Source organism: Silene latifolia, chromosome 5 (assembly GCF_048544455.1).
Source record: "Silene latifolia isolate original U9 population chromosome 5, ASM4854445v1, whole genome shotgun sequence".
Taxonomy (NCBI): domain Eukaryota; kingdom Viridiplantae; phylum Streptophyta; class Magnoliopsida; order Caryophyllales; family Caryophyllaceae; genus Silene; species Silene latifolia.
In genome coordinates this window covers 32,138,766-32,165,320 of record NC_133530.1, presented here as the reverse complement: position 1 = coordinate 32,165,320, position 26,555 = coordinate 32,138,766, and the positions used below count along the sequence as shown (strand labels likewise).

At 39.9% G+C, this 26,555-nt stretch overlaps 2 protein-coding genes and 1 non-coding gene across 3 annotated transcripts; all 3 read left to right on the top strand.

Annotated features, from left to right (window-relative positions):
* The first annotated feature begins 6,913 nt into the window (after positions 1-6,913).
* Positions 6,914-7,022, top strand: LOC141658266 (small nucleolar RNA R71). The gene has a single exon (XR_012549160.1). It is a non-coding gene; the product is annotated as a small nucleolar RNA R71 (small nucleolar RNA).
* Positions 7,023-20,506: 13,484 nt separating this feature from the next.
* LOC141655180 (protein FAR1-RELATED SEQUENCE 5-like) lies at positions 20,507-22,533 on the top strand. The gene is made up of 3 exons (XM_074462272.1): positions 20,507-20,567; positions 21,698-21,993; positions 22,042-22,533. The coding sequence occupies exons 1-3, from the start codon at positions 20,507-20,509 to the stop codon at positions 22,531-22,533; spliced, it is 849 nt and encodes a 282-aa protein (XP_074318373.1).
* Positions 22,534-23,292: 759 nt separating this feature from the next.
* LOC141655179 (protein FAR1-RELATED SEQUENCE 7-like) lies at positions 23,293-23,772 on the top strand. Its single transcript, XM_074462271.1, has one exon. It carries the CDS (start codon positions 23,293-23,295, stop codon positions 23,770-23,772), a length of 480 nt encoding a protein of 159 aa, XP_074318372.1.
* Positions 23,773-26,555: the final 2,783 nt, after the last annotated feature.

Genomic DNA, 26,555 nt, shown 5'->3' with positions numbered 1-26,555 from the left:
GGGGGGCGGAAAGTGGCCGGGTAACCCGTGGGAGCAGGAGTAGAAGAGGAGGAGGCCTGTGAAAATGAGGCATGAGCCCGCCTCGAGGTGCTAGCAGTAGCAGTGCCCGCCCCAATAGGAAGCCTGTAGCTAGGCAAGGGCAGGCGAGCTGCCCCCGAAACAGTGGTAAGGGGCAGGATAGGAGGGAGGCCAAAGACAGGGATGGGGTCGCAGATGAAAGAATCAATCTTCCACCGACTCCGACTATCGACCCACTTCACAGACCTCGCGTAGGCAAGATCCATGAAGTGTAGGTCAGGGTCAATAGGGGCCTCCTTTCGAGGGAAAAGTAGAACTAGACGGTTGACGATACGCGTCACCAACCCACCACAAGCAACAGTTGCCAAAGTACCCTCACTTATAGCCTGCAAGTGAGCGGCAGTCAAATAAGCGATGTTATAGATACGGGCTACCCGACTTTCAATGTTCAGATAGCCCGCCAAGATAGACAGTTCCATGCTATTCACATTATTTGACTCCTTACGGCCGAAAATGGTATTACCCATTAGCCGTAGAAAATAACGAAAAGGGGGCAAGTGGACAGAAGTGCCCGTCCTCTTAGGCCCGTTCCAGTCACTAATACATGACCACATGACTCGGTGAACATCAGAAGTTTCCGAGGTATTACCCTCGAGATAAAGACCCAAAAATCCAGCAAAGTCGGCTAATGTCAGGGAGTAGGTGACATTGAATAGCCAAAAAGAAATGCAAGGGCTACTCCTATTGGCTTCAAAAGAAGCCTGGTCAAAAGCATAAGACGAGAAAAACTTGAGGGTCAAAATGTAATAAGTGAACTCAGCCATGTCCACAAGACCCGACATTCCTGTCCCATTTAGCAGGGACACAACAGACTCAAAACAGCCTAATTTCTCTAAAGTTGGCCTGTGAAGAAAACGAGTGGCTGTAACATTCATTTTTGCAGCAAAGAGAGCGAATTTGGCTCGCTGAGTAGAAGTGGAAAAAACAACTTGCGGATAGTCAGGTAGACTATCCGTAGTATCCTCAATCATCAATGGCGGACCCCGCGGCCATTTGGCAGCTCCCTGACTGGACTGCCCTTCGTACATCGCCTGCTTTCCTTTTGTCATCTTTGCTTCCTACAAAATGAACAATTCAACAACTATTTCCCCATAACCTTCAACAATGACGATTTAGAAAACCCGAAACAAAAATCAGAACTTGAACACGAATTTAGGGTTTCGACAATTTGGGGGAAACGGCAATAAGCATCTCCTAGTTGCTAAATCATCTCGAAAAACAAGGGAAAAGGGTAGAAAAAGCAATTAAAGCATAAAAATCGACAAGAAATCAACCCCAAATTGATTTTTCCCAAATCGATTTTTCCGACCCAAGGTGACAATACTCGAAAATTTGGCATGAAAGTTTAGTGAGAATTGAATATAAAGGATGAAAATAGGATTAGAAACATACCTTTGATGAGAACTCAGGAATCTGAGCAAGAAAAATCGAGAATAATGGGGGGCAAGAGAATCGCAAGGAAGGGGAAGAAAATGGGGTTTGTCCTCTGATTTTTTTTTTGATCAAATGAGTATAATGAAAGAACGAATAAGGAGTAGAACTTCCCTTATTAATCGTGCATTCTGAATTCGCGCAGTGGTCGATCGACCACATGACTCGGTCCATCGACCAGGATCCCCTTATGCAGCTTTTCTGGTTGTCGCGTGGTGGTCGATCGACTACATGACCCAATCGATCGACCAATCTCTCTTACACAGTAGCTTCTGCCTTTTCCTCCGCAGTCGATCGACTGTGTAACTTAGTCGATCGACTGCAAACGTTGGCAATTAAACTCAAAATCGTCAAAAATTCATTTTGCCACTTCAATTTCCCGTTCTTCTCTCATGAATATTCAGTAAACCACCATACGCACTTTGCATAAAATAAATTCCTGCAAAAATTCTCAAAGGCGCACGTTTTTTCAAACCAAGGAATTGCTAATTAAAAGGAAAAAACTAAAGCTCCTAATGCAAAACAAATGAAATAAAACCATTAAGATCCTAATTACAAAAATTTACAAGCCGGGTTGCCTCTTGGTTAGCGCTGGTTTAAGAGGTCCCGCACGACCTTTTTACCTCAGTTTGCAGCTTCTAAAATTGGGTCAAAGTATAGTACTTCGACCTGCCCAACGAAATAAATGACACCTTTGTGATAATGTTTCACATATTGGCCATTAATTTTGAACCTTTCTCCAGCAGAGGTCTCCAATTCAACTGATCCGAATTTTGTAACTGCTGTGACCGTATAGGGGCCATTCCACCTGGATTTCAGCTTACCAGGAAATAAACGGATACGTGCGTTAAAAAGAAGTACCTTATCGCCAATATGGAACTCGCGCTTGATGATTCTCTTGTCGTGCCAGCGCTTTGTTTTTTCTTTGTAGATCCTAGCATTATCATAGGCCAGCAGCCTAAATTCTTCCAGCTCATTCAGCTGTGTCATGCGTTTCTCACAAGAGAGGTTAGGATCCAAATTCAAATCACAAATAGCCCACCAAGACTTACGCTCCAACTCAACAGGTAAATGACATGTGTTACCATAAATCAATCGGAATGGTGACATCCCAATTGGCGTTTTAAACGCGGTTCTATAAGCCCATAAGACATCATCTAACTTAAGACTCCAATCTTTCCGTGATTTAGAAACAACTTTAGCTAAAACCTCTTTCAATTCCCAGTTATAAATCTCAACCTGACCACTAGTTTGGGGATGATACCCCACACCTCTACGATGTTGGACACCGAATTTAGTCAATAAAGCACTAAGTTGTTTCTCCTTAAAAAGCATTCCCCCATCGCTAATGACAACCCTAGGGACACCAAAACGAGGGAAAATAATCTTTTTAAACAGTTTAATCACGGCCTTTGCGTCGCAATGGGGAGTAGCGATAGCTTCTACCCATTTGGACACATAATCTACAACTACGAGGATATATTTATTACCTTGACTGCTCGGAAAAGGTCCTTGATAATCAATGCCCCAGACATCAAAAATCTCAACCTCTAGAATGCCTACCTGCGACATCTCATGTCTCTTGGAAATATTCCCCGATCTTTGACAAGCATCGCACTCAGCAACAAAATTGCGACTATCTGCATGCAAAGTTGGCCAATAGAAACCAGATTGGAGTACCTTTGCCACAGTCCGGGACGGACCATGGTGACCACCATAGGCAGAAGAGTGGCAAGCTTCTAGGATATCCTTCACCTCCTATTGAGGCACGCATCTCCGGATAAGACCGTCTGCACATTCCTTGAAAACATAAGGATCATCCCAAAAGTATTGTCTAGCATCATAAGCGAACCGCTTCTTCTGCTGCCATGAAAGCTCGGGTGGTATCCTACCTGTCACAGCAAAGTTAGCAAAATCAGCAAACCACGGAGGTGGATAAGACCCTGAAGTAGTAATAGCTAACAGACTCTCATCAGGAAAAGAATCATTAATAGGTAACGAATCCTCCCTTTACAATTTGCAGACGAGATAAATGGTCAGCCACCACATTCTCTGCTCCTTTCTTATCTTTGATATCCAAATCAAACTCCTGTAAAAGGAGTATCCACCTCAAAAGCCTCGGCTTCACATCCTTCTTAAGAAAGAGAGTCTTCAGCGCTGCATGGTCAGTATAAACAACAACCTTAGAACCTAACAAATAAGACCGAAATTTATCTAAGGCAAAAACTACAGCTAGAAACTCCTTCTCAGTGGTGTAATAGTTGACTTGAGCCTCATCCAGAGTTCGGCTCGCATAATATATGGCATTCAAAACTTTGTTCTTCCGCTGTCCCAAAACTGCACCGATCGCATAATCGCTGGCATCACACATAATCTCAAATGGGAGATCCCAATCAGGCGGCTGAATGATTGGTGCAGAAACTAGAGCCTCCTTTAACCTGTTAAAAGCTAAAAGGCACTCATCAGTAAACTCAAAGACAACATCCTTAAGGAGCAATTGTGTAAGTGGTTTAGCAATTTTTGAAAAATCCTTAATGAAACGCCGATAGAAACCAGCGTGACCAAGGAAACTCCTCACTCCTTTAACATTCACGGGAGGAGGCAATTGCTCAATCACCTGCACTTTTGCTTTATCAACATGTATACCTTTATCAGAAATCAGATGCCCTAACACAACTCCCTCATTGACCATAAACTGACACTTTTCCCAGTTTAAAACAAGATTAACATCAATACAATGTTTGCATGACTTTATCAAGATTAGCTAAACAACGATCAAAGTCATTACCATAAACCGAGAAATCATCCATGAATACCTCCATAATGTTCTCTATATAATCGGAAAAAATCCCCATCATGCACCTCGAAAGGTAGTCGGGGCGTTACACAATCGAAGGGCATCCTGCGGTACGCAAAAACCCCCTGTGGACAGGTAAAAGTGGTCTTACTCTGATCATCCGGATGAATAGGGATCTGAAAGAACTCTGAATATCCGTCTAGAAAACAGAAAAATTTGTTAGAAGCAAGCCTTTCAGTCATTTGGTCAACAAAAGGGAGGGGGAAGTGGTCTTTCTTGGTGGCGGCATTCAACTGTCTATAATCAATGCACATCCGCCACCCTGTCACAACTCGTGTTGGTATTAATTTATTTTTCTCATTCTTAACCACGGTAGTCCCTCCTTTCTTCGGAACTACCTGAACTGGGCTAACCCACTTGGAGTTGCCAACTGTATAAATAATACCTGCATTGAGTAGTTTCATCACCTCGGCCATAACAACTTCCTGCATCTTCGGGTTCAACTTGCGTTGACCTTATCTGTAAGGCTTGTGGCCCTCCTCCAGCTCTATCCTGTGCATACAAATATCAGGGCTGATGCCCTTAATATCATCCAAAGAGTAACCTAAAGCCTTCCTGTTTTTCTTAAGCACACACATCAAAAAGGCATAGTGGTCATCATTAAGCTTAGCACTAACAATAGCTGGGTCGCTCGTATCATCTAGAAAAACATACTTAAGATTAGGAGGAAGTGGCTTACGCTCTGGCACCTTTACCTCTACAAAGACAGAGAGAATCGGCTTCAATGGTATAACAAGTGTTTACCAAATTCTCGTTGGCTAGGCTCAAGAGCATCTCATCTTCTTCCTCTGTGAGCTCGTAGCTTTCCATTGAGGCTACCAAAGCATCATCGGCTCCTCAAAGCATTCTCCATTTGTATTACGCACACTCATCTAAACTGGTTAGATCAGCTAAGGGATCCTTGGCTAAGGATTCCCTCCAATCATAATTAACAACCCTGTCAACAATATCAATGGAATAACACGTGTCATCATCAGCAGGTTCAGTAGCCTTACGAGTAAGACTAAACTCAATGGTGTCATCCCCTACCTCTAAGGTAATGATTCCGCGTTTGACATCTATTACGACTCGCTGTATGTAAAAATGGTCTACCTAAAATAATAGGTATCGACGTGTCTCTGCAATGTCCAAAACAACGAAATCGACAGAATAAAAAACTTACCCACTCGAACGGGTACATCCTCTAAGACTCCTAAAGGTCTCTGAGTCGATCTATTTGCCATCTGAAGGGTAATATCGGTCACCTTAAGTCTACCAATATTTAGCCTTTCGCAAACAGAGTATGGTATGACACTGACACTGGCCCCTAAATCGCAAAGGGCCTTTCCAATTTTGTTGTTACCTATAGTGCAGGGAATTGAAAAACTACCCGGGTCCTTTAATTTAGGTGGTATATTAATTTGCGAAAGAGCATTGCATTCTTCCACGAAAGCAACATTACCATCATCATGAAAATTTCTCTTACGATTCAAAATGTCTTTCATAAATTTAGCGTAAGAGTGTACCTGGGTAATTAGGTCGGTGAAAGGAATTGTTACCTCGAGATTCTTGACCATTTCCAAAAATTTACCAAACTTGCGCTCTAACTTAGTATTCTTTAAATGCTCCGGATACGGGACGGCAACACTGGCCGTAGGATCAGTGACCTTCGGCTTCCGTAAGTTTAAAACCTCCGTCAAATCATCAATAAGTGTAGAATCATGCAAACTAGTTGACGGATTTATGTCCTGCACTGGAGACCCGGTCGATCGACCATTGGACTCGGTCGATCGACCAATCATGCTGGGCGTGAACAGTTTCTGGTCAAAAACTGTTTCTTCAGGAACCTCAGTCGATCGACTGCTGTTTGTGGTCGATCGACCACTTGTGCTGGGCATGAATAGTTTCTGATCAGAAACTTTTTCCTCAGGAATTCCGGTTGATCGACTGCTGTTGTTGGTCGATCGACCGCCGGTACTGGCAATATAGTTCGTTTTCGCACCAGAATTTAAACTAGCCTCTTCATCATTTCCCGAGTCTCCTCTTGGCTTATCGGGACCTTCATAAGAGAGGCCACTTCTGAGATTAATGGCATTAATCGTTTCAATTGGCCCCTCATATTTGCTTGAAGAATTGGCGACTTGCTTAGCCTCTATATTCTCCAACTGCTTCACAAAATTCTTTGTAGATTCAATTCCAGCTGCTTCTATTTTCGCGATTTGAACCAAAAGAGTTCGGACCATTTCTCTCAATTCCGCGGTCTCATCTGAATTATGGACAGGAATTTCAACCCTTTCCTTGGAAGCTTCAGAGGTCTCGAGCTTCTCGAGACGGGCAGTAATAGAAGTTATGAGTGTCACAACGGCACTCATTTCATCACTTTGCTTTCGCGACTTTCCACGCGAACTTCCAAACTCGGCTCTATGGACTGCCATCTCCTCAATAGTGTTCCAACCTTTATTCTGACCGGTATTATTTTGGAAGCTACCATTCGCAGCTGCATCCAGGATGACCTTGTAATCATCATATAAAGCATTATAGAATAAGTTGCAAAGGTACCACTGCTGGAAACCATGGTGAGGGACAGCCCTAACCAAGCTCTTGAAACGTCCCCACGCTTCACAAAAGCCCTCATCAGGTCCTTGCTGAAAATTTGTGATTTTACTTCTCAAGGCATCTGTCTTTGCAAGTGGGAAGTATTTCTTGTAGAAGGCTAACGCTAGAGATGTCCAATCTGTGACTCCCGCTGCTACCCTATCAAGGTAGCGGTACCAATCTCGCGCCGAATCCTTCAAGGAGTATAAGAACATTATCCCTTTTACTTCATCCTGGGTCACCCCAGCCGGTACAGGTATGGAACAATGATGAGTCCGTGAAAATTTCCATGTGCTTCAAAGGATCCTCGTCCGGTAGACCAGCAAACTGATTTCGCTCCACTAAATCAATATAAGAGGAACAAAATTCGAAGTGACCGGTAGTAGGGGTAGGTAACACGTGCCCCTTTGGAAGGTGCTTCTCTTTTGGCTGAAGATTATCATATATCGTAGTCATGTTCGCAAAACTGAGAGTACTCATGTCTTCCTCTCAAAAACCTGTCTTCTAACTGTGCAAAAGCAAAACTGGAAGCAAGGGTAAGCAACGGCCTCAAGGAACCAAAGTTCCTTGAGACAAAAGAAATAAACTAAAAATAAAGCAAACAGAATTACACCGTCTCCCCGGAAACGGCGCCAAAATTTGATACCGTCGTTTTGTATCAAAATTAAATTTATAAATCCGAACTAAAACTATAGCTAGTGATAGTAAGGGTCGAACCACAGAGAGACAAGATCAATTCTATTTTCTATTTTCAGTCTAATAAAGTAACTAAAACTTTTGATGCTCATATTCTCATTGAAAAGATTGTCAGCAGGATCAGGTCCTTAGGAGCTAGACAATTATCATATGCTGGTAGAATGGTGCTTGTTAAGTCAGTTTTGTCCACTATGCATTCCTATTGGGCTTCAATTTTTCTTATCCCTTCTGGTGTCATGAATAAGATAGAAGCTATTTGTAGGAATTTTCTTTGGGGAGGAAAAGATGCATACCTCAGAGCACCTAATGTAGCTTGGGCAAAGTGTTGTACTCCAAAAGAGGAAGGGGGATTGGGTCTTATGGATGCTAAGATTTGGAATAAGGCTGTCCTTGGAAAATATACCAGTTGGTTAGCTACTAAGAAGGATCACCTTTGGGTTAAATGGGTGAACCATGTTTATATGAAAGGGAGTGCTTGGACTGATTATACTGCTCCTTTAGACTGTAGTTGGACTTGGAAGAAAATTGTGCAGGTCAAGGATATTTTTAAGTCTGGTTATCATGATAACACTTGGATTCACAATGTTGCTGGCTACTCCATTGCTTCTGGTTACAACTGGCTAAGAACTTCCTCTCCTAAGGTCCCTTGGCGGTTTATTTGTTGGAATTCCCTCAACATTCCCAAAACTGCTTTTATCTATTGGGCATCCCTCCATAAGAAACTCCTGACTCGTGATAGATTGGTCCAAATGGGTATCTGCAGTGATGTTAACTGTTGTTTGTGTGATGCTGCCCCTGAATCTCACGATCACTTATTCCATGATTGTGTCTTTACCAGAAGGTGTATGAGTCTGTTGCAGCTGAAACTTCAATTCCCTGTCCCTACAGATGACATTATCAGGTGGTTCTCTGCTGCTAGATGTAAGAGTGTATTGCTGAAGCTACTAGCAGGTGCTTTCTATGTTGGTGTCATTCATGCAATATGGAAGGCTAGGAATCATTCCAGGCTTCACCATTCAGTTATCCAACCTAAAATTCTAGTGCATCAAGTTTGGAAGGAGGTATTAGAAAGATGGAAGAAAAGGAATCGTTCTCCCTTGAGACCATTAGAAACACAATGCCTATCTCGTGTATCTATGTAATTTCTAGATTTTCCTTAGCTAGTGAGTTGAGCTTGTATTCAGAAACATTGTATACCTATTTTTGATTAATATATACTTACCCTTCACCAAAAAAAAATTGGGGGTTTTGAATTTGTTTGTTTCTAATGACTAGTTGCTAAAATATGAAATTTCTCAACAAGATAAAAAGAAGATCAGGAACTTCGGTTCACCATGGCTAAGGTTAGGTCACAAAGGGATAGTAGAGGTCTTGTAACAGTCTCAGGGAGTAAGAGCAAGTCTTTCGATCAATGCTCAAATACCTTACGGTCTTCTAATTCCCAAGAATTTCTCAAAGCTTTCGCTCAAAGGAAATTCCAACCAAATGAAAGCCTAACCCACTAATCTTTCAATCTAGCAAGACGGGTTTATCAAAAGGTAATAAGATCGATACGGAAGAAATCATACTAACAAAACAACCCTAATTTATGCCATGGCTCACCTTGTTCCCAATCAAGGTAATTAGCTATGCATGATTAAAACTACAACAATTGCAAACTTAAAGGCAGAAAATAAGATTGACATGATTGAATTGAATTAGAGACAAAAGACAAAATACTGAATTGCTGAAATTAAATTGGTAACAACAAGAATTGAATTAACAAGAAATTCAAGAAGAAGGAATTTTCATAAAAGCTTACTAATTAAATGATGAACAAAGTAATTGAATTCGGAATCCGTCGTCTCTCTTTCTTGTCTCCAAACTAGATCTAAGATTAGTTCTTGAATAATAAAAAAGCATAACCTAAATTATCTTTGCGTTCTACTGATAAACGATGCCAAAAGTTAATTACAAATTGGGCTTTTTAAAAGTCTAACACGAAAAATCAATCTCAACTGCGCGGCCTGGTCGATCGACTGAGGGGCATGGTCGATCGACTGGTGATGTTGGTCGATCGACCAGCTGAGCTGTGCAGTAACTTCCTCCTCTCTTCAAAACAACCACTTCACTCCAATGCACGCATCCCAAGGTGAGTGAGTACGAACTCCCTTCTTCCAAGCTTCCCTGAAGTTGCCTCCGGAGGACGATTTAGGCTTGATTTAGCTCACTTTCACTCATTCCTACAATAAATCATAGAAATCGCAAAGTAAACCGTTTCGGGAGAAATAATAGCCTTAAGCTAACAAATACGCATGGAAATACGTGCCAAAACTGCAAATAAAGTGTATAGAATATGAACGTATCAGAAGACCATTGCAAAGGTGTTGCAATCCGGCTTCTATTGGCCAACTATGTTCCAAGATGCTAAAAATTTCGTGATGGCTTGCGATGCTTGCCAAAGGACGGGTTCCATATCAAGGAGGCACGAGATGCCATTAAATGGTATCTTGGAAGTCGAGGTACTCGATGTTTGGGGAATTGATTATCAAGGACCTTTCCTTCATCAAAAGGGAATCGGTATATTTTGGTTGCCGTTGATTATGTCTCTAAATGGGTAGAGGCAATTGCTACTCCAACAAATGATGCCCGTGCCGTGATCAACTTATTCAAGAAGATCATATTTCCAAGGTTTGGTGTTCCAAGAGCGGTCATTACTGATCGTGGTACTTATTTTGGTGAGAAACAACTTGATGCCTTATTGGAGAAATATGGGATCTATCATAGAAGAGGCTTGGCTTACCATCCACAAACTAGTGGCCAAGTTGAGGTTTCTAACCGTGAGCTCAAGTCCATACTTGAGAAAGTTGTTGCCAAGTCACGAAAGGATTGGAGTATGAAGCTTGATGATACCTTATGGGCCTACCGTACCGTATATAAGACACATATTGGTACCTCGCCATATAGGTTGGTCTATGGAAAGGCGTACCATCTCCCCATTGAGTTGGAACAAAAAGCTTATTGGGTGGTAAAGGAGCTTAACATGGATCCAAAGTTGAGTGGAGAAAAGCGATTGTTGCAACTAAATGAGCTTGATGAATTCCGCTTATAAGCTTATGAGGGCTCCCGTCTTTACAAGGAAAAAACAAAGAGATGACATGACAAGAAGATATTGAACAACGAATTTTAAATCGGTGATAAGGTGTTGCTATTCAGTTCCCGTTACAATCTCTTTCCGGGAAAGTTACGATCACGGTGGTCCGGTCCATATACCGTCACAAATGTCAACAAGTTCGGTTTCGTTGAACTGATGACCACTAAGGGCGAAAAATTCAAAGCAAATGGCCATCGTTTGAAGATCTACCATGAGAATGTGATCGTTGGTGTGATAGAGGAAGTGACCATTCAACCTCTACTTAAGAAAGCTTAAGTTGACTCAAGCTTTTTCGTCGTGCGGGACGTTAAACTAGCGCTTCTTGGGAGGCAACCCAAGCTTTTTAATTGCTTTTATTAATTTTTGTTTTTAATTTTCAACAATTTACTGTTTTTCGTAGATTAGAAATAAAATACTAGACTTGACGATGTTTGTTTTGTGATTTATAGGTGAAAAATGAAGAAAAGGAAGCTTCAAGGAGAAATAGCACGCTTCCCCCATGCGAAAACCCCATTCGGGGATGTAGTTTTCGAAAAACGGGACAAAATTATTTAGTTACGGAAGCAAAGAAAAAAGGGGCATTGACCGGTCAATCCCGATCGGGGACGTGGTTCCCTGTTTTGCTGCAGCTCTTTTTGACGGGTAAAAAAAAAGAGGACAATATTTGTTCTATCATTCCTAGCAAACGACGGTACCCGTACTTCTCTCCTTTCCCCATTATTTTCTTCATTTCTTCACTTAAAATCACAAGGAAACGTCAATTTCTTCATCATTTTGCAAGATTCATTCATCCATTAACATCATCAAGTAAGTTTCTCTTCCTTTTCTCTTTAATTTCATCCAATTTAATCAATTTCATCAAGTTTATCAAACCCTAACTCAAATTGGGGGAATTTGATTTTGTGCTTATTTGTACTAGAAATTGATTATATAATGCTCTATTCATGTTTATAGTAAGAATTAGTTCACTAATTCATTCTATTATGTCTATTTGGATGGATTTTGGTTTGCCTTACGATGAATTTTTGTCTTAAATTTCAGAAAAATGGCACCAAGAAGACCTCCTACCCAAGGTGCTTCTAAGAGGAGAAGAGGTGATGCGGAATCCTCCTGGGCTGCGGAGGATGTGCAAATGGAAGAGGTCCCGGAATGGCAAGATCCGGATTTTCCCGGAGTAATTTTCAATTGTTAAAAGCAATATGACAATTGGGTCATCCTAAGAAGCAAAGGTATGAAACCGACTAAGTTCATTAACCAAGCTTCTTTGAATAATATTGGAATAGAAAAGATTGTTAAGACATTATTTAAGAACCTTGGTATGAAACATTGTTATACAATGGATTATAAGACCTTTCCCGAACTCACCCTTGAGTTCTTGAGCTCTTTTGAGTTTCATAGGTCGAAGAAACCCGGTTTTGTGCTTTTTGTGAATTTCCAATTGTTTAATGATGACCATAGAATGGACCTAGCGGACTTCGCTAATATCTTCTGATTGCCTCATAAAGACTTACCTATTGAATCACCCGAGTTTTATAACCCGGTTTTGACATGGAGTGCCATTTCTCACTTTCCTTTTCAAAGTTGGGATCATTGCCCCCACCAATACATACACTACCCCGACATTCGTGTTTGGCAAAGGTTTATGGGGTGGACATTTTTTGGGAGAATTGAGCCTCACTCGGTGAGGAAAATTGAGGTTGAGATTTTGGGTGTCTTCCTTAATATTAATGGTGAAGATAATTGGGGGATTAACATTTCCTACCACTTTGCAGTCCACTTGACCAAGCAATATAACCCAAAGAATAGTTGTATTGTCTTAGGAGGTTTGGTTACAAATATTGCTCACCACTTGTGTCGCTTCAACCAAGGAAACACCGACTTGAGACCATTGCTTATCTTTAGGGAAAAAGGGGTTGGGCTAGATTATGAATATTTCCTTTCATGCAATTGGTTTAGGGACTCTCACCCTAACACGATTTGGAAAATTGGTAGGCAAGACTCCATTAATCTACCGGAAGAAAAGAAAGAAATTAAGGCCTTAGTCCACACCAAGCCCTATCATGGGAGTGCCCCTTTTACTAGACCTATTTACCACTTGCCTCTACGGGGTGAGACACGTACCACCATTGAGTAGCGTGAGGGAGGTCAACCCTCTCAAGCACGCCATTCCACCTCTAGTATTCATTCACCCTCTAGTCTAGAAATGATGGATATGATGCGAGACTTAAGCTTAAGTGTTAATACAATTCGTGATTACCAAAGACTTGCATTGCATCCCATATATGATCATTTTGCTAGGCAAGGAGTAATCCAACCCGAGGGGCCACACCCTTCATTTTATACTTATCCCCGGGTGGATTTCCTCTGCCTCCTCCCCCTCCTAATAATGATGCAGGTACTTTTACTACATATGCTCGCGGTCCGGATTTTTGTGGTTCGAATTATGGAGTTGAGGCATTACATGGAGAATATGGAGGGTATGGTGGTTATAGTAGCTATGGTGATAGTCTTGGAAGTGGCCAAAACATTGGTGAGTATGTCACTCCTCTCCAAGAGGATGATTCTAGTGGAAGTGGTCAACAAGGTGAAGCATCCGGAAGTGGAAGTGGTAAGAAGAAGAAAGGAAGGAAGGGGTTCAACTTTTGACCCTTTTCTTAGATTAATGATGAAGGAAGAGTCCCCCGTATACATACTAGCTTGGAAGGAGGCTAGCAAGTCTAGTAAGTTTAATTTGCTTTGCATTTTAGTCTATGTCCTGCAACCCATTAAATATGACCTCTAGTCCTTCTTGTTTATGTGCTTTGAGCCATTTTTATGGTTTAGTTAGGTAATTTAATTGTTAGCACATTGAGGACAATGTTGTGTTTAGCTTGGGGGAGATTGCATTTGCATGTAGTGTAGTTTGCATATAGAAAATTTGAAAATTTTGAGAGAAATTTGTGTGTTTTTGCTTGCTTTTGACCTACTTTCCCTCTTGCTTATCCTAATGATAGCTTATAGCTAATGATTTATTCTTATATGATGAGATAATTGTTACATGGGGATGTCTTGACATAGTAGGTTGGAGATGGAAAATGAACCGAATAAGCTTGATCTTGACTATTGGCGAGCTACAAAATTGGTATGGTAGAACCTCTTTAAACCGATGCATCCATATCCTGTCTCTCTTAGGTGAGTGTAGGTGTCTCTTTATGATGTGTGTTTCATCAAAACGCACAAGTATGATCTTCATTTCATCTCTTTATAAGCATGCATTCATTTGTTATAGCATTTTGGAGCCATTCAAATGATTAAATTTGCCTTTTTTACCCATTCACAAACATTTATCCCTAGCTATATTATAATTTGCCTACCTTGTTGAGCTAGTAGCTTTGTTTGGTTTTGTTTGGGTGCTCAATTGGGATTTGGTTCAAAGTTTGGAATATCATGTGAGCTTGGTCTTCATGCTCAAGAAAGAAAAAAAAAATGAGAAAAAAAAATGACAGGAAAAAAATAAAGAATTGAAATGAAAAAATTTGAGAAAGAATGAAAAAAAGAAATGAAAAAAGCATGAAAGAAAATAAAAAAAAAGAAGTATGATTTGAAAAGAAAAGAGAAGAAGAGGTTGATGTGAGAAACGCTCATGAATTATTCGCATATTTTGGAGAGTTTACTTACGATTTGTATTGTAATTTGGGATTAGAATTGGGATTGAGCATCCTTACATTTGGTTGTTGCTAGCTTGACATTAGCTCCACAATCCATAATTCATTTGTTTCCCTTTCTTACTCATTACATATTGCCTTCTTCCTACCCATTTGGCTTCTTTATCATGCTTGCATTTGATTGTTTTGGTTTACTAGTTTTGATTGATTACCATATTAGATTGCGGGCACATTCTTATAAGTCGAGGATAGTTGAGTGTTTATTCACAAAAATGTTCTTTCACATATAAAAGAGTTTGAGTGCACCGTGAGAGTCCATAAGTCAAAAGATCATGCAAGAGCTTAAAGGTTCATTCAAAGTCTTTCGTGCTACACCGTCATGTAAATCTCATCCATATTTTGCTTTATTCCTTTGCCCATGTTGTTTCGGGTTTTAAAATCATTATACATAGCTTGTTTCGGGATATTGCATTGGATGGGATATGGTTTCTTGCTTGGGAACAAGCAAGAGTTTAGTTTGGGGGAGTTTGATAAGTCCATTTTATATACACTTTAACCCCATATTTTAGCTCTATTTTACATGTTAATTTACACTAATCTTAGTGTTATTGAGCTAATATTGCATTCTAGTTGTGTTTGCATGGTTTTTCATATTTTGTAGGTATTTGAGCTTTTAGGAGTATAATTCTACATATTTTGCAAACACTAGAAGCAAGGCTAAATAGAAGAGCATGATGGACCAACCAAGAGATGTTGCATGGTAAAAGTTGTGGATTAAAATGAAGAAATGCAAAACAAAGCCAAGTAAAAGTTAAGCCCAAAATGCAAAGTCCACAAATGCTACTTAGGATGCTCTTTGGAAGGTCTGAAGGTGCCAATTAACACATTCAACCGGAGATTAAAGAGGCATTAAGGAGTTCCATAGAGATTCCTAGAGCATTTAATCAAGGAATTAAGAAGACAAACCCGGATAACCACGCCCCCGATCGGGGTTGACCCTCTTTTGGACTTTTACATTATGCCCCTATTTTCTTATAAATAGGGGCCTTAATCCGTCATTAGGGATATCCTTTCCTTACGTCTTTCATACACTACATTAGCCTTAAGCAAAATTCTCTCATTAGTTTTCATCTCTAGTTTTAATATTGTTAAGCATTTTGATTGATAAACATTTGGTTATTTATTCAAGCTTTTGGTTCTCTTTTGTTCCTTCTTGCAAGTTTATAAGTTCCATTTCCATTACGGTAATTCTAATTTGCTAATCTACATTTCTATTTTAGTTATCACATATTTTATCATTAGTACTTTTATTATATCACATTAGTATTGTTTTCATTTTATGTTTCTTACATCATATTAGGTAGTTTACATTTCATCATGAGTAACTAATTTCCCTTAGTCTAGGGGATAGGTATGCCATGCAAAATCAAATATGTAAAATGATAAATTATGTTGATATAATATTGTCTAATTGTTTCTAACGCATGTTTGCGCCACAACGTTTAATCTTTGGTTATTGGTCGTAATCGTAGATTAAGTTTGTTAATTCATTCTATAAGTCGAGAGGCATGGAATCGGATTAGACTAAGCATGTGTAGTAGGACGACCTAGTCATAAACGAGAGTTTCTCTAGGATCCGGTCTATGGTTGACACTAATATCGTAAGGTGGGTGTCTCTAAGCTTAAACAATTGACAATGTTATTTTTATCGAGTTTAACATGAACATATATTTACCTGTGCATGTGTGACCCGACTCCCCTAGACTCCTTTTATCATATAGTTTACATCTTTATATTTGCTAATCATCAAACCAACCAACAAACCAAACCAAACGTAATCGACCTTGATAGAAATCTTTCCATAGCATTTCATAATGCAATTCCCGTCTTATTGTGTTCGACCCATACTACTACATTAATTTGTGTCTAGGGTAATTATCTTTGCATAGGTGTGCGATAACCTATCAATTATTTTACGTATAAAAATTTTCTTTACTCTCAGGTCTGTTTTACTCTGAGCTCTCAGACTAGGCAATTTCTGTTTACCAAGTAATCACTTTTTGGGATCCCTATTGATGATTTTTTTATTTCTCCTTTCCTTTGTGTAGTACAAAACAGATGCGTCTTCTTTCCTGGAAAAAGGTCTGTAGTAATTATAACACCCCCATACACCAAGGTGCCTTACCAAGACTGTGACACCTCGCGATAAAGCGGAAAATATAACTAATAAATTAAAGCGGAAATTCATGATATTTTAAAAACTTTTTGTTACTAGTTAAAGATTAACACGCGGGTGCCAAAAATGAAATGAAACAAATACAACAATAGGCAAACTTAGGTATTACAACCCAAGTCTAGAAAGCGGGGAAAAGATATCCCACGATTAAACAGATAACGGGTTTCGAAACTAGCAACTAAGGTCCAAGGGTTTAGTTCTCGCTAGCCCACACGTCTTCCCCACGTAAGCATCTTTACAACCTGTCATTCATGTAAACACGAACGCCACAGTCAGTGGGGAGTAACTCAAGGTTCTCCCAGCCACAATATGTCGAAATGCAAGTAAACAAACACTTAATTAAACATATTGATCATGCAGCATATGTGAACAATAACGACAAGGAAATATAATTGATAATCATGATGAGATAAGCATAATACTTTCTTAATGGAATAGGCATGATACATTAGAATAAATACGCATTCAAGGAAATAGAATAACCAAGTCGACCAACTCATATTGACCGACTCAACAAGTATAAGACATATACTTCGTATGAACTCACAAGACAAACCATCTAGACTCCAACCTCTTGGTAGGACGACGATCATAATACGGTCCTAATCTAAACCTGGATCCAGACTCTCGGGATGGATGTCACCCGATTCGACCAACGATATACCAATCGTATCCAAGACTCGAAACATGGCACACACTCGTAACCAAAGGTCGAGTAACCTCTAATCGGAAACATGGCACACACTCGTAATCAAAGGTCCGAAGAAAGGCGGAAGGATATCCTAATTCGAAAACATGGCACACACCCGTAACCAAAGGTCCGAAAGAGGAAAGATAACCCAATCCGGAAACATGGCATACACTCGTAACCAAAGGTTCAAAAGCGGTAAATAAGGAATGTCAAGTAGTCACACTCGAGTCACAATAAGAGTAAGAACGATGATACAAATATAAACACGATAGAATATCATATGACACGGGATCACTAATGTCACATTCATACTTATGGCATGCATCTCACCATAAGTACGGATGGGAACATCGATCCCGATGATCATATCGCAACTAGAGGGCTTATAGCTCACCTCTAGTATCCGATATGACCAAGACTCTCACAACCGAACAATACAAGACATTATCAAGAATACGACTCTTACAAGTATTTATTTATAATCAATATCTCATTCTTGTATTATATTATTAAATATTCCACTTCATAATTTAGCATGCCAATAAAATATAATAAGCGATGATGAATAATTTACGTTAAATGAATTTACGGAATAAAATGGAACCGACTCGAGTGGGTCATTTTTAGTCATTCTCATGATAATGGGTTGACCAAACCAAAGGCACACAAGCATAACAAAAAGGAGAGCATGTAAGTCCAACCACAAAGAGCATACCAATCCAATAGATAAAATAAGGTGAGCCCGGTAGGCAAAGCATAACAAGCCCAACAAAAGAGGAATAGTTAGCCCAACAAAAGAGGAATAATGAGCCTATCTTTTAAAAACAAAAACAAACCTTGTGACTAACAAAAAAAGGAAGAAGACAAGAGTACAAGACTCATCAACCGTGTCCACTGACACGAGTTACCAACCGCGGCTGCGCCACCGGCCCACGGCCAGTCACCGACCAACCACGCCGTGTCCAACACCACAGCCCACGGCTATCTCCTGGCCAACCACACGGTCACCTCACAACCACCATCTCTCACCCGAATCAACAAACATGTGAACCAAAAGACGGACAATTAACAAGCTTAAGACGGATATTATACATATATATATATATATATATACACACCCCTCCAAGCCACTACTTAGGCCTAGCAGGCCACGGCCAGGCCAGGCAGCCGCTGCCCAGACCACACGGCACTACTCAGCCCCCAAACAGCCACCAATACAGCCCACGACTAGCTCCTACGACCACCTAAGCAAGACAGCCACCATCACGACTCAAAACAGTCCCGTTTTGGGTTCTCATAAACGCGTAACAGACAATCACTTGGAAACAAAATTTAGACGAAATTGTTATCGTCATTATGACCTTAATCAATCGTTGATGCATACTACAATGCCACCCAAGACAGTCAATAAAACGGTCCATAAAACAACCACTAAAACGTGCCAAGCACGGTCATGACGGGACAACCTGCAAACCATTAAAACCTGACCCAACAGAGACCGTGACAGGTCACCTACAACCACTATTTCGACTACCACAATCGTACGACACCCGTTCCGCGACCATTATTACAACGGTCAAAGAGAATGAGGACGATACCGTCCATTTCAGACATCCATTCGAGACAAATTTACTATACAGACGATAAAAAGGGTAAAGAATTAATCTTTATTAAACAAGAACGTGAGAACGACATGTAAGAAGGAAATTTCGACATGTTTGTCGAGTAACCTATCACCGTTACCTCATAATTTCTTCGAATAAATGGCCCCCAAAGCTTGAGTATTCCACCGGGTCTTCGAAACCTTCATCAAGGAGCAAGAACACGAAAGGATTGAGACAAAAACCGCAACTTTTATAAGACGGCGAAAGACGAAACCACCACAAGGACGAGACTTTCTTACCTTGAAAGAATGAGGAAGGAAAGGGGGATGGTACAAGAATCATGAAGTTTGGTTGAGAATTGGAGGAGAAATCTGGGTTTGAAAGGACGGGAAAAATGGCGTGCTCATTGTGTGTTTGTTGTTGTTGCTCTGGTTCATTTCGAAAAAGAGGAAGGATAATAGTAAGGGGGGTGGGGACGGGTAATTAACAACAATAATATATAATAATAATAATAATAATATATAATAATATGTAAAAGTAGAGTGTAGAGTGGATAGGGGTATATGTTGTCGACATACGTTTGGTCCGCGTTTAGATAAGATTTTCAAATGAATGCGACGGTCTATGTTAGACGGAAATTAAGAGGGGAATTATTATTATTATTATTACTGTTACTATTATTGTCCGACCCAAAAATATATATACATACATTCTTATATAAACTATGCCTCAAGAATATAATTTAATAATACGTATTTTTATATAAATGAGCTTTTATATATTACTTTTTATGAAAATCGTGTTTGACATAAAATTAATTAAATTGAATAATTCAAAAATATAAAATAAAGTAATCAAACAGTTTAATAAATTTTAAATGTCAAAATGGGAAATTTGCGGGTATTACAATCACCCCATCTTTTAAAAAGTTTCATCCTCGAAATTTGAAAGTAGAAATGAAAGGCTACATAAAATAAAACTGGAATTTGGAATCGGTAACTAAAGCATTTAAAAGGTTACTTATCGTAAGAATTAAAAATCTTTCAAAAGTTTCAAATAAAATATTCCGACCGAACCAGATTCTCATCAAAGGAACAGAAGTGTTCTCGTTGCGCATTCAAGAACATCACATTCCAAATCAAAGATCACAAATTCTTCCTTGTGACGGAAATATCCGTCGCAAGTTTGCGACGGGTCAATTACATACCATATTAATCGCGGGTCGGGAAACAAGAAAGGAACAAGACACTGTTGCGCATTTATGGAAGGTTGTACATAAATGTACGTGGCCCATTATTTATTGACAATTATTTGCAATAAGTCCGTCTTGCTTTTAATTGCCCTTCAGTCCTCATAAATGCTACGCTTCTTCTTCTTCTTCAATCCCCTATTGTTTCATTTGTAAGAAAGCCAAAAAAACCAAATCCCATTCATTGCTCTCTATTGTTCAAAGTTATATATTCATCTTACAATCAATTGTCAAAAATTACGTTCTTAATATCTCAAAAATCTTGCGATCATAAAATGGCTGACGAAGATCGAGCCTTAATTGACGTGTTACGATGGAGGTCGAAGATGATGATGATGTCATAATTCATCGAGGGTTTACGAATAACAGTAAAGGTATGTATAATTTGGATGTTTATGTTGTGTAGAACTTATAGCTTATTATCATTCCCATTATTGTTTCACAAATCCCATCAGAAAATTTACAATTTGTAAACATACAATTGTCTCGGGTATCCATGGCTATCGATATAATTTTTCGTGTGTTAATGTCTATATTTTTCGTGTGTTAATGTCTATATTTTATGTGTAAATGTCAATTAGTTGAGTCAGAAATAGTCACAAGGCAGATTTTGCCATATATCATATTCCAACATGTTTACACTTTTACTTCTATTGTCAGACTGCCAACACAAAACATATGTTGTATATTCATGAATGTCTCTACTGTCGATGGTTATTTGACCTAATAAATATTGTACCACATATTATCTCAAGGCACTTTTAAATCTACTTAATGTTAACATTTTTTATTTTAATGTCACCATGTCAACGACATTACTCCAGTTCATATAATTGTACATGTCGTTTGTATTTCTCACAAAGGTGTTTACTTGTAGGGCAAATGTCACCTGTTAACTACAGTAAGACATATAATGTAAAATGCAGTTGTTGTGTTGTATTTTATTGATGTCTATACTTTTTCTTCTAATGTGATCCTCTTAACTAGATTATGATTAGTTCATATAAATGCACATGTTGGTGGTTTTTTCAGAAAGGTCTATACTTTTAGGAAAAATATTACCTTGTCAACTATAGTAAGGCATATAATGTAAAATGCAGTTGTTGTGTTGTATTTTATTGATGTCTATACTTTTTCTTCTAATGTGATCCTCTTAACTAGATTATGATCAGTTCATATAAATGCACATGTTGGTGGTTTTTTCAGAAAGGTCTATACTTTTAGGACAAATGTTACCCTGTGAACTATATTAAGGCAGATAATGTAAATTGCACTTGTTGTTTTATATTGTATTGATGTCTATACGTTTTGGGCAAATGTCACCCTGTCAACTAGACTATCTCAGTTTGCACTTGTTGTTTTGTATTGTATTGATGTCTATACTTATTGGGCAAGTGTCACCTTGTCAACTAGACTATCTAAGTTCATATAGATGCACTTGTTGTTTCGTATTTTATCAATGTCCATAGTTTTTTCTCTAATGTGACCCTGATAACTTCAGTAGGTACTGATTATTCGAAGTCACTATCGGGGATGACAGCAGAAAAATGGGAAGAGATCTACGAGATGTATCGAAAACACTCACAGGCTGTCGGTTTCAGCATTAGGAAAGCAACTTCTCGCAGAGCAAACGGGTCTGGCACAGCCGAAGTCGAGAGATACTTTGTATGCTCATGTGAAGGGAAACATGGGAATGGTTTACCCCATATTTCTACGAACCAATCTAGGAATGCTGCAATCACGCGGTGTGAATGCAGAGCTTGCCTAAGGTCGCAATTAAATGAGGATGGGCAGTGGGAGGTATTGTAACATATCACAGTTCATAACCATGCATTGACCCCCACGCAGTGGCAGCAGCATCACCGATATGAAAGGCAAATAAGCGATGCCGAGGCAGAGGCAGAGATTATAAGGGCTCTGACAGAAGCCTTAGTCCGCCCATCTGTTCAATATAAGGTGGCGACTGCTGCAGCGGGAGGTGAAGCATTTGTAGGACACACAAAGAGGGATCACATTAACTTTGTACATAGGCTGAAGAGTAAAGCGATTGAGGGTGGTGATGCAGCCACACTTGTTAATCTTTTAACGAAAAGACAAGCGGAGGACCTGGGTTTCCTCTTCCGTGTGCAATTCAATGAAGAAGGGAGGCTATGTCACCTATTCTGGTGTGACTCAATGATGAGGGAGGACTATCGATTGTATCATGATGTACTTATCTTTGACACAACGTACCGCACCAACAGATACAATCTTATATACGGTGCGTTCGTCGGTATAAACAATCACTGGTCCAATGTTATGTTTGGGTGTGCTTTTCTATCGGATAAGAAGGAAGAATAATTTCAATGGTTGTTCAACGTGTTTAATGAAGCTATGGGTGATGATCTCCGTCCTGTCTCCATTTTCACTGACCAAGACAAAGCAATGACAAACGCTCTTGAAGCGGTATTTTCTGTTAAATTGTTAAATTTTCACATGATCCGATAATTCTTCAATATGTGACCACTCAAGCTTTGTTATGTCAGTCATCATTCTGATGTCAACAATTATCTAAAATATGGTCACATATTTTACCTATGCACCTGTGGTCTTACATTTATATGTCACTAATATATAAATATATGTCAGCATGTCAACTGAGGTTATTAGATATTTCACATGTCAACATTATTTCAATATGTGATGACATATAATACCGATTATCCCTGAAGACAAATTTCTGATATGTCACCATATTTAGGACTTTTGTATACACTAATATGTGATGGTAACACTGTTCTTTATGTTCAACAGGTGTACCCACAAAGTAGACATAGGCTATACCAATGACATATCCAACAAAATGCCATCTCTCACTTTGGATCTTTAAAGCATGATAGGCCATTCCAGAATATGTTCAACAAATGTCTCAATGGTTGCTTTAGTGAAACTAAATTTGAAGCGGCTTGGCGAACAATGACGACAGAGTATGGCCTCGACAATCACCCATGGTTCAACAGACTGTACAGCCTACGAACCAAATGGTGCACTGCGTTCAATAATATGTACTTCTCAGCCGGTATTCTATCTTCGTAAAGGAGCGAGAGCACAAACCATGCAATGGATTTCCAAGCTTCAAAAACAACTTCAGTTACCGAATTCTTTGGTATATATGAAATGACTGTCCGGAGATGGAGAGAAGAGGAGGAGCTAAAAGAATTCAACTCTATTAGAGCGACCCCGACCTCCGTGTTCCCTCTCGTGGACCTCTTGCAACATGCCTCACAGATTTACACTCTGCATCTGTTTCGTGTGTTTGAGAAAGAGTTTGGCCTTGCCACGGGTACCCGGGCAGCTATTATACAATTCGAAGACTCTACCCTATTGTACAGGGTCCACACTGGCGGCAATGAGGGATTATCCCATCACGTGACTTATGATTGCGGGAACCATCTAACTGACTGCACTTGTAGGAAGTATCAAGTGATGGGTATTATATGCAGTCACATCATTAGGGTCCTCCATATGCACTCTGTTAAGGAAATCCCGACTGCATACATTCGAAGGCGGTGTACTAAATTCGCAAAGACTGAGGTGTGAAATCGTTTACTCCCAGCAGCCATGCGCCGAAGCGCTGCAAACGAGGCCGTCAATTTGCGACGTTTAATGTTTACAAATGTCAACAATATGATAACAAAGAGCCAGAACGTTAATGAGGCTAGGGCAATTGTTGAGAACTTATATGGTACGGCCAATGCTGAAGTAACCTCTATACTTCAAAAGCTTGCTATGGACGCGGGCCATAACACCCACCCAACTGAAGACCGTGCGGTTTTAGATCTCGTTCGATGTACGACGAAAGGTAGGATAAAGGAAGAAAAGGGCCCTCGGTAAGAAGAAAAGAGCGAAGAAAACCAATGACACCGGCCCGATGGATGCCGATTCCTACACACCAATTCCGCGGCTGCTGTGAACGTTTGAGATATTCTAACAGTTTGACCTTTTGCAAGCGACACCTTCCTACTATGTATCATTTTGGCGCAATAACTATATCGTCTCTTTCTTTTCGTTTTTAAATTATGTTAAGAATTATGGACACGTGACCATTATTGCATAATTTGGGACCTCTTTTTATGTGGTAATATAATGGTTAAATATGTGAACATGTATTGTAGTTTATATATCCAAAGTTCAATTTCATTTGTCATAACATCACAGAATAGGTCTAATGTGTAAAATTTTCATTTCCCAATCTAAGTCCTTCCTCTCAAAAAATGTCACCATAAATAAATTGATAACATAATAGCAAAATATGTTCACAGAATAGGAGGTCTAATTTGTAAAACCTTTCATAGGACCTTTTATCTTTCATTGCATAAGACAGGTCCTTTGATGGCCTCCTGACCAACACTAAATAATTAGTGGTCATCTTTTACGTGCTAACATAATGGCAGAAGATATGAACATGTAATAAAGGTTGACCAATAGAAACTGCCAACATAATAAGGGACTATGTGAACATTCGACATAATGCTCATGTATATGTCATTAAACTTCCACCTGTTATGTTGCCATTGCTGATCAATATGTTATCATATGTTTTATAACAACACACATTCTTACCAACCTAAACTTCGCATATCATTGTCTAATAACCAACATCAATCCGTCTTGCTTGTTTGTGACGGAGATACCACACTTCCAAAATAAAAGTTTGTCACCACATTTACAAACTACCAAACCGGACATGTCCAAAATACAAGGCCATAGACATTACGCAAAATGAGGCCCTACAGAATTCGTGTTCCAAAATACACCAAAGCCAAGGACATAAACATCACTACTTAGGATGTGCAGTAGTCTTTTTTCCCCTGTTGCGAGTGTTAGCCTGTGTCACCCTCTGACTTGGAACGACAATGTCATCTACGCCAAGTGAAAAGGACGGTGGATGCACCATTTTGACTTCAATCAGGGCATCCAAATTTTCTCCAAGAGCATTCCAGGCTGCAACAAACTCTGGATTGGCCAACGCCTGTGTAAACGATCCCTGCGATTACGTGCCTGAAGCTCCACTAGTCATATCACTGGACTGAAGTTCCACACCACCCTCGTCCTGGGCTCCTAACTCCCGCATCATGCTCTTGTGGATAACATTGACCACATAAAGATTCCGTCTTGTTGTCATCCAATTACGGACGCGGACCTATAGAATATTCAAGGTAGTTAGCAGTGGTTATAAATGCTCACATTTTGATCTCTTCCCATAAACATTACAGACAAATCTATAAAGAATATGATAACATAACATAATGGCAAAGGTGTAGAGAGAACCATACATCATAGAACGTGGCCTGCAACTCCTCATCTGTCGGAACTCCATCTGGTAGTGGTAGCTGGACAAACCGCAGTGGAGGGTTCCTCGAGACTGGTTCATTTTCAGTTGGCCGACGGTAAAGCCTCTTTTCCTGGTGCCTTGATACTGGATACGTCTGTAGCTCCCAGACGCCAATCCTGAATCTCTGATGATGGGGGTAGGTTGCCACCTCCTGGGCCATTCTCTCCTTCAAACGCTTGTAAGTCCAATGTTGGACCAGGGGTAGACTAGTCTTCTCCGGCTCGCCCCACCACGTCAGGCGGTGAAAGTACATCATCTGCAAGAACATGAGACAACCACCGACATTCTTGGTGTCGTGTGTCCTCCACGAATCGACAGCTGCGTTCAGACGTAGTAGAACCAACGAACACCAATCCAACTGAACAATGTTGCCCACATCCTCCACGACTTTCACCAGGCGAAAGTCGATACGGTTGTGCACAGTTGGTGCCAAGAATGTCCCCATAACAAACACGACAAACAACTTTTTGAAATGATCTCCTCCATTACCCAGAGCCAACATCTCCTGCCTAACAGCCTCAAATGACAACTCATCGTTTTTCGACAACTTGAAACGGTCACGCCAAATCTTCACCAAATCATGATCGGTTTTCGCATCTATCTGTTTATCAGTACAAGGTAACATGAATGCATCGTAGACATCGTGCTTCGTTAGGACAAACTAGACGTGTCTGTTAAAGAGGAACATCCGCGAACTAGGATAATATTTACGTAGCAACCAATCAACCATTTGATGATAAAACGCATGCGTTTTAAGCTCTAGCAGGCCACCAAAGCCGATGTCCTCCACATCCTTCTTTTGAGACTCCGTTAACATACCAATGAAGTTGAACAACTGTCTCGGTGATCCATGGCCATCCACCTCCTTCTTTTTCCTATGACAAATATAGAAATCAGCACATGTTAATATGACCACCAAAATGACAAAAAACTCAGCACACTTATATATCACTACAAACAACTCCAAATTGGTTACCCAACAAGTCAA

Excerpts from the sequence above, each read along its gene's own strand:
- LOC141655180 (XM_074462272.1), top strand. The coding sequence starts at position 20,507 with ATGGAGGTCGAAGATGATGATGATGTCATAATTCATCGAGGGTTTACG. Across the intron at positions 20,568-21,697 it reads GTTTACGAATAACAGTAAAG|GTACTGATTATTCGAAGTCA; the intron begins GTATGTATAATT and ends TAACTTCAGTAG. Across the intron at positions 21,994-22,041 it reads ATGAGGATGGGCAGTGGGAG|TGGCAGCAGCATCACCGATA; the intron begins GTATTGTAACAT and ends ACCCCCACGCAG.
- LOC141655179 (XM_074462271.1), top strand. The coding sequence starts at position 23,293 with ATGGATTTCCAAGCTTCAAAAACAACTTCAGTTACCGAATTCTTTGGT.